Source organism: Hyla sarda, chromosome 3 (genome assembly GCF_029499605.1).
Source record: "Hyla sarda isolate aHylSar1 chromosome 3, aHylSar1.hap1, whole genome shotgun sequence".
NCBI lineage: Eukaryota > Metazoa > Chordata > Amphibia > Anura > Hylidae > Hyla > Hyla sarda.
The window spans coordinates 184,712,467-184,725,703 of NC_079191.1; the positions used below are offsets into that span (position 1 = coordinate 184,712,467).

General features: G+C 40.6%; 1 protein-coding gene across 3 annotated transcripts in view; it reads right to left on the minus strand.

Annotated features, from left to right (window-relative positions):
• CSMD1 (CUB and Sushi multiple domains 1) overlaps nucleotides 1–13,237 on the minus strand; it is a 1,887,231-nt gene that overhangs the window by 558,692 nt on the left and 1,315,302 nt on the right. For all 3 annotated transcript variants that reach the window (XM_056565713.1, XM_056565712.1, XM_056565715.1), the window contains exon 17: nucleotides 3,617–3,804. In XM_056565713.1, the coding sequence (XP_056421688.1) occupies nucleotides 3,617–3,804 (188 nt within the window). The remainder of the gene's footprint in view (nucleotides 1–3,616; nucleotides 3,805–13,237) is intronic.

Genomic DNA, 13,237 nt, shown 5'->3' on the forward strand with positions numbered 1-13,237 from the left:
CCCAGCAAGCCCGGGCAGCCATCGGCTGTCCGGGCTTGCTGGGAGTTGTAGTTTTGAAACCTCCGGAGGTCCGCAGGTTGAAGACCACTGCGGCCTTCAACATGCGGACCTCCAGAGGTTTCAAAACTACAACTCCCAGCAAGCCCGGGCAGCCATCGGCTGTCCGGGCTTGCTGGGAGTTGTAGTTTTGAAACCTCCGGAGGTCCGCAGGTTGAAGACCACTGCGGCCTTCAACATCATCCAGCCCCCTCTCACCCCCTTTAGTTCTGAGTACTCACCTCCGCTCGGCGCTGGTCCGGTCCTGCAGGGCTGTCCGGTAAGGAGGTGGTCCGGTGAGGAGGTGGTCCGGGCTGCTATCTTCACCGGGGGCGCCTCTTCTCCGCGCTTCCGGCCCGGAATAGAGCCGTTGCCTTGACAACGACGTATCTGCGTCGTTGTCAAGGCAACGTGACTATTCTGAGGCCGGGCCCGAAGCGCTTAGAAGAGGCCTCCCCGGTGAAGATAGCAGCCCGGACCACCTCCTCACCGGACCACCTCCTTACCGGACAGCCCTGCAGGACCGGACCAGCGCCGAGCGGAGGTGAGTACTCAGAACTAAAGGGGGTGAGAGGGGGCTGGATGATGTTGAAGGCCGCAGTGGTCTTCAACCTGCGGACCTCCGGAGGTTTCAAAACTACAACTCCCAGCAAGCCCGGACAGCCGATGGCTGCCCTGGCTTGCTGGGAGTTGTAGTTTTGAAACCTCTGGAAGTCCGCAGGTTGAAGACCACTGCGGGTGGGGGAGTTCACTCGAGTATAAGCCGAGGGGGGTGTTTTCAGCACAAAAAATCGTGCTGAAAAACTCGGCTTATACTCGAGTATATACGGTATTCAGAAAGTTGTCAGACCCTTTTACTTTTTTTTTTTACTTTATGTTATGTTCTACCTCCATGCTAAAATAATAATTAAAAAAATTATTTTGCCCTCTTAAGGTCAACAACTCTTAAGGTTGCATCAACAACTGTACTTTGTAATGACATCACACATTTTACCACCAAATCTAGAGCGAAATGGAAAAAATATATATTTGTGTAAAGAAATAATAAAAAAAAAAGCAATTTGGCAAATTTTAAGGGCTTTCATTTCTAGGCAGTTTACTTTTTGGTACAAATGACATGTTATATCTTTTCTGTAGGTTCATATTATTAGAACGATACCAAACTTATATAGGTTTTGTTTTATTTTACTACTTTAAAAAAATTTAAACTTTTTGGATGAAAATTATTCTGCTTAAAATTGTCCTCTTCTTACCTCTGTAACTTTCTTGATCTTTACGTAGACGTAAAGTTTTTATTGATACCATTTTTGTTTTGATGGGACTTTTTGATCACTTTTTATAAATTTTTTCAGGTATAAGAAGAGACCAAAAATACGCAATTCTTGACGTTGGTATTTTTTTATGTTTAGGCCATTGACCGTGCAGTTAAATTAACATTATATTTTAATAATTTGGACATTTATGCACACGGGGATGCCACACATGTTTACATTTATTTTTGTTTACATAATTTTATTTTAAAAATGGGAAAAGGGGGTGATTCAAACTTTTATTAAGGAAGGGGCTAATTCATATACAGCAGCAAAGTAGCACCGATCGGACAGCAGGGAAGGAGGCTTCCCTCCGTCCATACAGCTGATCAGGACATCGCGATTACCCCGCGATGGTCCCGATCAGCTATGCTAAGCAGCTGGGAACAGATTTCGGCACTTTTAGATGCCATAATCAACTTTGAATGGCCAGGAAGAAGCCTTTTTTGAATAACAGACACACTAAATACTGTCTGCTGTTTGCAAAAAAAAAAAAAAAAAAGCACAGAAAGGATTCTAAGATTTTGAAAAAAAAAAATAAAATGAATATTTGGACTGATTAAACCAAGATTTAATATTTTGGTCTCAATTCTAGGCAATTTATCTGGAGGAAACCAGGCACTGGTATTGTTCATTTCCTACCCAATATCTTCCCTACAATGAGGCATGGATGTGGCAATATCAATAGGAACTGACGGTATTTTTTAGCAGGACAAGGAAACTGGTCGAGGTTGAGGACAAGCTGAATAGAGAAAATTACAGAAATAATCTTAATGAACACCTGATCAAGAGTGCCCTGGACCTCAGGCTGGGCTGAAGATTCCCCTTCCAAAAAGACAATCGGGGACATTTACTAATCTAGTCTATTCTGGGTATGCTTATAGACCAGCGTATGTGGTAGTCTCCTGTCTATTGTGCTCCTAATTTATCAAAGGTCTCACAGCCCTTGATACATTCTGTGCTCAGACTTCAGGGTCTACAGCTTAAACTGCATTTAGACCTGCTCCAACATGGTCTGACATTTCAGCGTATTTTGGGCAGATGCGACTTGTCGCACAAAAGTTGCACTTGATAAATTCAGCACCAATGCATTTTTCAATGCATTTCAGTCTAAAATAGACTAGCATGCATTATGTTCTAAAAATCCTCTAGAGCAAAAGTCGCAGAAAAGTTGCACATATTTAGACTGCGACTTTCTGTGCGACAAATTTAGACAGGAAAAACCAGTCTAAATCCTTTGATAAATCTCCCCCAATTACTTTAAAGAGGTACTCCGCCCTAGACAAGATGTCTAGACAAGACCTAGACAAGATGTTTGATCACGGGTGTCCCGTCCCTGGGATACCCCGCAATCTCTGTGCAGCACCTGGCATTCTAGACAGTATGTGACATTACGCCACACTCCCTCCATTCATGTCTGTGGCAAATGGCGTGACCCAGTCAGAGCCCTGACTGTAACCCAATGGAAAATCTCTAGAGAGACCTAAAAAAATGGTTGTTAACCGATGTTCCCCATCCAACTTGATGATCTGCAGAAAAGAATGGCAGAAAATTCCCCAAATCCAGGTGTTCAAATCTTTGGTCCCCATAAAGACTAATGGCTATAATCGCTACCAAAGAATCAAAGTGAAGAGTGAAGGGTCTGAATTCTTATATATTACTTTTTTTTTTTTAAACAAAATAGTTTTTACTTTGTCATCATAGAATATTGAGTGCAGAATGATTGGGGGGGGGGGTCTATATAATTAATATTATTATTACTACTATATGTATTTTTTTTTCCAGCAAAATAACAACATTTGAAAAAACTCCTAAAAGGTGCTGTCTACAGGTGGAATAATGAGTTTGGTTGATAACCTGAGTCATGTCTTCTGGATTTCTAAAGTTGGACCTGTGGATGGCATTTGAGAGACAGTTCTCTTACTGCTGGAGAACAAATATTGAACAGACACTTTACGTTAAATAAAGAAACAAGATGACTAATTTCATATTTTTTCCCTACTAGCACAGTTTATAGTCCAATCTTTAGTTCATTAACATATTCTATGTTTAAATTACTTCCATAATTTCATTAAATGTCCTGCTGTATCTTGCGGTTTTTGTATCCATTGTTTTGATCTGTAACAGCTACTCTCGATGATACTGGCTCCAATTATTCCATATAAGCAAACTTAGTAGAAGAGTTTCGGGCAATGGAGAATAATTTTGGGTGTAATAAAAATTTATACTCATTAAATAGAATTTACCACACATTAAAAGTGATTACTTACTTTCATACCGAATTAGAAAGCCAACATTAGAACGGCTATTATCAGTTGTGAATAGAAGATACATGTAATTTCCTGTGCTAATGAGAAATTGTGGGGCTTGTGTTCCATGATACTCTCCAATCAATGGTGAAGAGTTGGCAGCGCCATCTCGTACTTCAAGAATATCATAGTTTACTTCAGTCTGAAATCTGAAATAGGAATATAATGAAATATTAATCATAAATTTCTTGGTATTATTGTGCAATAAATCTGCAACTCACAAACCAAATTACTACAATATATTGGAGAACCAAACAGGAATTATTTGTTGACCACACTAAAATTAGATTGAAAATGCTTCTTTACAAAAATAGTAAAGTTATAAATGCGATAAAATCTCAATTTTAAAATCTGGAAACAGAAAGTTACTGCTATTTAAAAATCTCAAGCCTTCTAGTACTTATCAGCAGCTGCATGCATTGGAGGAAGTTGTGTAGTTCTTTCAAGTCAGACACAGTGCTCTCTGCTGACACCTCTGTCCAGATCAGGAACTGTCCAGTGCAAAGAGGTTTTTTATTTGCTCATGCTCTGGACAGTTCCTATAGATAAATAAAGATAGCAGAAGGGAGCGCTGTGTCTGACTGGAAAGGCTACATAACTTCATCAAGAGCAAACAGCAGCTGCTAAGTACTAGAATGCTTGAGGTCTCTAAATAGAAGTAATTTATTAATCTTTATAACTTTCTGTCACCAGTTGATTTGAAAAAATAAAGTGTTCTCTGTAGTACCCCCTTAAAAAAATATCTAGTGTCATAGTAAATAATCACACTGCACATGAGTTATCACTCATAATATTAAACTACTTAACTAAGCTACCAGTTTTGCAGCTTATTAATGTGTAATAAGATTTTAAAATTACTTCTATTTAAAAATTGTAATCCTTCCAGTACTTATCAGCTGCTGTATACTACAGAGGAAGTTCTTTTCTTTTTGAAGTTCCTTTTTTATCTGACAACAGTGCTCTTTGCTGACACCTCTGTACATTTTAGGAACGGTCCGGAGCCAGAGAATCGCTAATTTTGGTACAAAACGTGGAATAAAAAAGATTAAAAGGTGGCACATATTGCAAAAACAGCACCAATGAAAAGTACAGCTCGTCCCGCAAAAAATAGGCCCTCACACAATGGCGTTGGACAAAAAAATTTAAAAGTTAGGACTGTCAGAATATAGCAACACAAAAAGGGGAAAAAATTTATTCTGCTGTGAAAAGAAAAAAAGAACATAAAAAGCTATTTAAATTGGGTATTAATACAATTTGAATTATAAAATATTTTCCTAAGTCGTCTTGCATGATTGGTGAATATTGTAAAGGAATAAATAAAAAAAATATGCCAGAATTGCTGTATTTTGTTAATCTGTTTAACAGAAAAAAAAGACAGTCATATGGACACCAAAACTACAAGAAAAATAAAAACTGTTATGCATCTTGGAATATGGCAAAATTTATTTTATTAAACCTTTCATTTGTTTCAAAAAAGTAGAAATTTTGATATCATTTTTGTATCTTTTTGCACTTAAGCGGGTTGATCTGAGTACTTATTTATACTCACCTATAGGGATAAGTGAAGTAAACCCATAGTCATATTTCAAACCAGAATGCAATATATAGAAATGGTAACATAGCACACGCAGCATGATCAAGCGGTATTGGCCCGCAAAACTGAGTCATCATTGCTCCCCTTTCCCGGGCTCGTGAAAAGCTGCGGTGAATCTTTTCTTCATGTCACTTATGTCCTGCTCAGTTATGTGATGCCAAAACAAAGGATTTTGCTTTCATCTAGCGGAGTGCTATGGTACCATTTCTATATATTGCATATTAGTTTGCTTCTCTCTATGTTAGCACTGCAGATCCCCCCAGATTTCCATACCTTGTGCTATACTCCGTTACGGCCACAAAGCGACACTTACAAATATATACCTTTCTGGTGCCAAGTTCTCTGTTTCTATGTCTGGAAATGTCAAACTAGCATCGAACCCTTTTATTTACAACAAATTTGTTTTTGCCCAAGAACCCAAGTTCAGTCAGAAGTTTTCTAAAAGAAGAAAGGACAACATAATCTAAGGGAATCCCATAATGTTTTTCAAATAGCTCTCCCAGCCAATAAGGAGGCAGTAGAGGAGTGACATCAAAGCCACTATAAAAGCCCATGCACATAGCTTAACCTCTTCAGGACATAGGGCGTATGGATACGCCCTGCATCCCGAGTCCTTAAGGACCGAGGGCGTATCCATACGCCCGTGGGAATTCCGGCCCCCACCGCTAGCCGGTTGGGGACCGGAGCCGGATGCCTGCTGAAATTGTTCAGCAGGCATCCCGGCATATCGCCCAGGGGGGTCATTATGCCCCCCCACGTCGGCGATCGCCGCAGATCGCTGGACAATTCAGTCCAGCGATCTGCGGCGATTCCGGGTCAATCGGGTCTCCAGTGACCCGGTGACCCGGAATTACTGGCTGTTCGGGGCCGTCTCTGATGGCCCCGAACAGCCAGAGCCTGCAGGGGTGAGGTAGCACTGGTGCCACCTCACGATCGCCCTGATTCGTTGGCCGGATTACCGGCCGACCAATCAGGGCGCCTGCTGCGGGTGTCACTCCCGCACCCGCTCCGCCCCTCTTCCGGAGGACGTGAGCGGGTGCGGGACGTGCACCCCGGGTGATGGGGACCCCGATCCCCGGCGTCAATGTTGGGATCGGGGCCCCAGGAGCAGCGGCGGCGGCGGTGACGACGAGGGACTGACTCTCCGGCGTAGATCGTTGGAGGTGAGTGACAGCCTCCTGCTGTTGCTTAGCAACAGCTCCCAGCATGCAAAAAGGGCATGCTTGGAGCTGTAGTTATGCAACAGCAGGAGGCAGACTACCACAACTCCCAGCATTCCCTTATGGGCATGCTGGGACTTATGGTTTTGCAACAGCTGGAGGCACATTTTTTCTATGGAAAAGTGTACCTTCAGCTGTTGTATAACTACAACTCCCAGCTTGCACAAACAGCTAAAGTGCATGCTGGGAGTTGCATCTGCTGGTTGCATAACTACAACTCCCAGCATGCCCGTTGGCTGTCGGTGACTGCTGAGAGTTGTAGTTTTGCAACAGCTGAAGGCACACTGGTTGTGAAACTCAGAGTTTTTTTTTACCTAACTCAGTGTTTCACGACCGGTGTGCCTCCAGCTGTTGCAAACTACAACTATCAGCAGTCACCGTACACCATGCACCGTACATGCTGGGAGTTGTAGTTTTGCAACAGCTGGAGGCACACTGGTTGTGAAACACTGAGTTAGGTCACAAACTCAGTGATACATAACCAGTGTGCCTACAGTTGTTGCAAAACTACAACTCTCAGCAGTCACCGATAGCCAACAGGCATGCTGGGAGTTGTAGTTATGCAACAGCTGGATGTCCCCCCCCCAATGTGAACGTACAGGGTACACTCACATGGGCGGAGAATTACAGTAAGTATCTGGCTGCAAGTTTGAGCTGCCGCAAACTTTCTGCTGCAGCTCAAACTGCCAGCGAGAAACTAATGTGAACCCCCGCCCGTGCGACTGTACCCTAAAAACACTACACTACACTACCACAAAAAATAAAATAAAAAGTAAAAAACACTACGTATACACATACCCCTATACAACCCCCCTCCCCTCCCCAATAAAAATGAAAAACGTCTGGTACGCCACTGTTTCCAGAACGGAGCCTCCAGCTGTTGCAAAACAACTCCCATTATTGTCGGACAGCCGTTGACTGTCCAGGCATGCTGGGAGTTTTGCAACAGCTGGAGGCACCCTGTTTGGGAATCACTGGCGTAGAATTCCCCTATGTCCACCCCTATGCAAGTCCCTAATTTAGGCCTCAAATGCGCATGGCGCTCTCACTTTGGAGCCCTGTCGTATTTCAAGGCAACAGTTTAGGGCCACATATGGGGTATCACCGTACTCGGGAGAAATTGTGTTACAAATTTTGGGGGGTATTTTTTGCTTTTACCCTTTTAAAAATGTAAAATTTTTGGGAAAACAAGCATTTTAGGTAAAAAAAATTTATTTTTTTTACATATGCAAAAGTCGTGAAACACCTGTGGGGTATAAAGGTTCACTTAACCCCTTGTTACGTTCCCTGAGGGGTCTAGTTTCCAAAATGGTATGCCATGTGTTTTTTTTTTTTGCTGTCCTGGCACCATAGGGGCTTCCTAAATGCGGCATGCCCCCAGAGCAAAATTTGCTTTCAAAAAGCCAAATGTGACTCCTTCTCTTCCGAGACCTGTAGTGCGCCAGCAGAGCACTTTTCACCCCCATATGGGATGTTTTCTGAATCAGGAGAAATTGGGCTTCAAATTTTTAGGGGTATTTTCTGCTATTACCTTTTTTAAAAATGAAAAATTTGGGGGGAAACAAGCATTTTAGGTAAATTATTATTATAATTTTTTTTTACATTTGCAAAAGTCGTGAAACACCTGTGGGGTATTAAGGTTCACTTTATCCCATGTTACATTCCCCGAGGGGTCTAGTTTCCAAAATGGTATGCCATGTGTTTTTTTTGCTGTTCTGTCACCATAAGGGCTTCCTAAAGGTGACATGCCCCCCAAAAACCATTTCAGAAAAACGTACTCTCCAAAATCCCCTTGTCGCTCCTTCGCTTCTGAGCCCTCTACTGCGCCCGCCGAACACTTTACATAGACATATGAGGTATGTGCTTACTCGAGAGAAATTGGGCTACAAATACAAGTAAAAATTTTGTCCTTTTACCCCTTGTAAAAATTCAAAAATTGGGTCTACGAGAACATGTAAGTGTAAAAAATGAAGATTGTGAATTTTCTCCTTCACTTTGCTGCTATTCGTGTGAAACACCTAAAGGGTTAATACACTTACTGAATGTCGTTTTGAATACTTTCGGGGTGTAGTTTTTATAATGGTGTCATTTATGGGGTATTTCTAATATGAAGACCCTTCAAATCCACTTCAAACCTGAACTGGTCCCTGCAAAATACTGAGTTTGAAAATTTTGTGAAAAATCGGAAAATTGCTGCTGATCGTTGAAGCCCTCGGGTGTCTTCCAAAAGTAAAAACTCATCAATTTTATGATGCAAACATAAAGTAGACATATTGTATATGTGAACCAAAAAAAAATGTATTCGTAATATCCATTTTCCTTACAAGCAGAGAGCTTCAAAGTTAGAAAAATGCAAAATTTTCAAATTTTTCATCAAATTTACGGATTTTTCACCAAGAAAGGATGCAAGTATCGACAAAAATTTATCACTATGTTAAAGTAGAATATGTCACGAAAAAATAATCTCGGAATCAGAATGATAACTAAAAGCATCCCAGAGTTATTAATGTTTAAAGTGACAGTGGTCAGATGTGCAAAAAATGCTCCGGTCCTTAAGGCCAAAATGGTCTCCGTCCTGAAGGGGTTAAATGAGCACTGTGATTAAAATATATTTTTTGCATATGATAGAGCAGATAAAATAAATAATATAAATCTGGCCACTAGGGGTCTCCCTTCTAGTCCAGACCACATTCTGTCTGCTCAACAGCACAGACGTTGGTCTCCTGCTGGACTGGCAGGAGACCAAACTCAGGGAGCACGGTCTGGCCATAGGCAGTGAATAGCACTCACTCTCTGCCTGTGTATGAAACAGAGAGAGTGAGTGCTATTCACGGCCTATGGCCAGACCACACTTTCTGAGTTTGGTCTCCTGCCAAGAGACCAATATCTGTGCTTTTGTGCAGATGGAATGTAGTTATTATAAGGCCATGAAAGTGACATAAAAATAGTTTTTTTTACAGGTAGCAAATTGCAAATCTTATTTATTTCACCTGCTCTATCATATGCAAAAAATAAAAAATATTTAATGACAGTGTCCTTTTAAGCAGCCATTTTAGAGATAGCAGGTATTAGGTGAAGATCTCTGTGAGGGACACTAAGCAGTGAACAACACAGATAGATGTAGGACCACACATATATAATAATTATTATTTATAAAGCACACAGATTCTGCAGCACTGTGCACTCAAATTAGTTCCTTGTCTCCATTTGGCCAGCAATTTAAATTCACCTATCTGTCTGTTTTTGAAGTGTGGGAGGAATTTGAACCTTAAAGGGATTTGACCCAGGACCACAACACTGCAAGGCAGCAGTGCTTGCCATATACATATATATATCTCAAAATCATCGGTAGAGACAAGCTTTCGGGATTCTTCCCTTTATCAAGTCATAAGTATTTCTGAGCACACAAGGAGAAAACACATGTTCTATCTCACAAAATATGCAGGGGTTAAAACAACATATGTGGAGAATGGACATTAAGTTGGGCCATAAATTGTATAGCTATAGGACGATAGACTACAAATAAGGATGAGGGGGGGGGGGGGGACTAATACGGCTACTCCTAACAATATATATATATATATATATATATATATATATATATATATATAATTATAGTAAAACAGCACTGTAGAGAGTGTTCTGCATCTGTTCTGTAAGTAAAAAATCTGTTTTATTTGGAAGCTAAGTGTGACAGGTTTTTACTAATCCTGCTTTACTAATTGTGAAAAAGCAGCGCAGAACATGTTTTGTTTTTGTGCACTTTCTAGGATGCAAGTTCTGATACTATGCCCCAAATTAAGAATAGTTTTTTGACAGTTTGCAAAAAGCCACTGCTTCTTCGCTTTCCTTAGACAAAATAGACAAAATCTGATGGGCCACTGGAAATGAATGAAAAGCCATTGCCAATACTGGACCAAAAGCAGAGGGATGAGTTTGCTTCCCCTGAATATGTTTTTCAAAGAGATTGAGGCCATAAAAAAAGGGGACAGATAGAAAGGAACTTGACTAGAAGTGGACTACATTTTGGTTTATTTCTTTGTTGTCTGTAACCATAGAGACAGTTAGCTATGCTATAGTAGCTGTAGACAGAAAATGGATTTATTTAGTATGCCCTGAAGCAATCAACAAAATACACAAATGTGGCCATAGCACTGATAACCAGTAGTTATAAAAAAAAGTTAAACTTGATAACAATTTTATTCAATTATAATGGACTAGCATATTATTGGGAACATTAACCTGCTTAACTGAACGTCACGTTTATTTTACAAATTCATATACAAGAATGAAATGAGTACTAGAAATCTCAATGTCATCCAAGAGATGACTTTAAAATATGACCTTGTAAACAGCTTGAGCCTTTTGTGACATGTTAAAAATGATCTTCTTGAAAAGAGACAACTACCAGAGGTACGCTCAGAGCAAGTGTCAGTTCACTTCCTCCACAACTGTTGACAATGCACACAATGATCACTTCTTGGCAGATGGAAGCAACTAGCATGTAGCATTACGTAGCAACTCCATAAGAAAAGAAAATCTGTGGTGCTTCTCTTATTTCTTTTTTTTCTTGCAATAGGAAGTAGTGATAATCTATGACTATTATTATGCGCCTGAAATAGATATCAACACAATCAAAGTTGAGTGTGTGGGCATAGCTGGAGAAGTAATTTACCAGCACCATCTTTTTGCTTGGATTGCTGAGTACCTAAATCACATATTTCACCTATGTTCTTCTCATACAGTATATGTAAGATTTTTTTTAAATTCATATATATAGTGTCAACATACTCCACAGCATTGTAAAGTCTTGGTCATGTTGGGGTGCACAGATATATTGGGGGATATTTATCAAAGTTGTTTATGTCCCGCATCAGTTTAGACCAAACTACAGAGTGTTTGGCAGGTCTATTGTGCGCCTAATTTATCAAAATAAAAACAAGCAATCTCCAGGTAGCAGAGCGGGATCAATGGAAGCGCTGAGCGCTTCCATTGATCCCGCTCTGCTACCTGGAGATTGCTTGTTTTTATCGTGATTCTATTTCAGCGGGACGAAGCTGCAGAGACCCTTTGATGATACACCCTGTTCCATTGTTGTACTTGGTTGGAGTACAACTTCATGTGGTAAGCGCAATTCACACTTAGCGTTACCAACTCACCTTTGGTGTTACACTACGGAGCGCATCCGTTTGTGCTTTTTTTTAATTTTAATTTATCTAAAGGCACAAGGCTCTTGATAAATTCTGTGCACAGACTTTGGGATCTTTGCTTTAGTCTATATTTAAATCTGCTCCAACATGGGCTGACATTTCGGCGTACTTTCAGCCGATGCGACTTGTCGCTGAAAAGTCGCTTTTGATAAATTCAGCACCAATGCATTTTCCAATGCATTTCCGTCTAAAATAGACTAGCATGCATAATGTTCTAAAAATCCTCTACAGCAAAAGTCGCAGAAAAGTCGCACATATTTAGACTGCGACTTTCTGTGCGACAAATTTAGACAGGAAAAACCAGTTTAATCCTTTGATAAATATCCCCCATTATGTTTTTGGAGTGTGGGAGAAAACCAAAAGGAAGGAATTGAACCTAGACAATAGTGTTACCCAGATAACTAAGCTACTTTACGGCCCCCAATTTTGAAGCCAAGCTGGCAGCCGGCTGCATTTTTTCTCTCAAGTAATCTTACAATATTCCGCTGTCCTAGCCCTTTTGACCCCTTTTTTGCTGGATAACTTAGAGAGGTTTTTCTCAACAATGTAATGCTGTAATTTCGTAGCGATTTCTTTGACATCTAACTTTTACTCCAAAAATGAAACACAAAAGATAATGCATTGCAGGGGCACCTAGTGCATTGCCCAACAAATAAAAAAAAATGACGAGGCAATAGGTATCTCTGTCCTCTAAGCTATTTATATATGAAGGCAATGATAAGAGACATTTTTTTTCTTATGAATGACAGGATGTATATATATATATATATAGATAAGTGGTATTAGGAACCAAATAGGTGATGTTAGGATAAATGCAATATTTAAACATTTATTAGTAAAATAATAAACTAGGTGGTGCAGTCACAGGGCCCTTGTGACTCCCAGTGTATGCAATTGAATTATACCATAAAACAATATAAAAAACAACAATAAAAGGTTTAAAAAATGCTGCTTATCGTATATCTGATTTGTTTATAATGGGCTGGGATCTGTAGTCCTACCAGCTCTGATAAATATATTTAATGTGGTCTACCCTTAACAGCAATTGTAGGGCATGCTGGGACTTATAGTCTCCATTAATAAAGTCTCTGGCGGGTAGCCATATATTTTGTATACCCTCTTGGTAAGATTGTTGGTGATATAGTTGATGACAAATATAAATAGTGACAGTTAGTGCCCATTATAAATCACTGACAGGCTCCTCCGTTAGCTGCCAGATAGATTAACAAATGTTCCCAATGTAGAAAACAGGGTAGATCTTACCCGCTGATGATCAGTAGGTCTGTGGTGGTTGGCATGCCATGTTAGTCCTCTCGCAGCAGCGTGTCTGCCCAATGATATTCTGCTAGTTTGTGCGTGCGGCACTAGCTGTATGCAGGTACAAGAGGATCTGTGAGGTATAGGTGAATTGCGGACTGTGCCGCTTCCTAGATGGCTGGCAATCTGCGTCGCTTGGTTGAAATGGATGTGGAGGATTGCAGAATGCGCCTCTCCGATGTGGTAAGATAATGAGCGATGAGCCAGGTTGGACAGCGTCCGCGTGTAGTCCTGGCGTGAT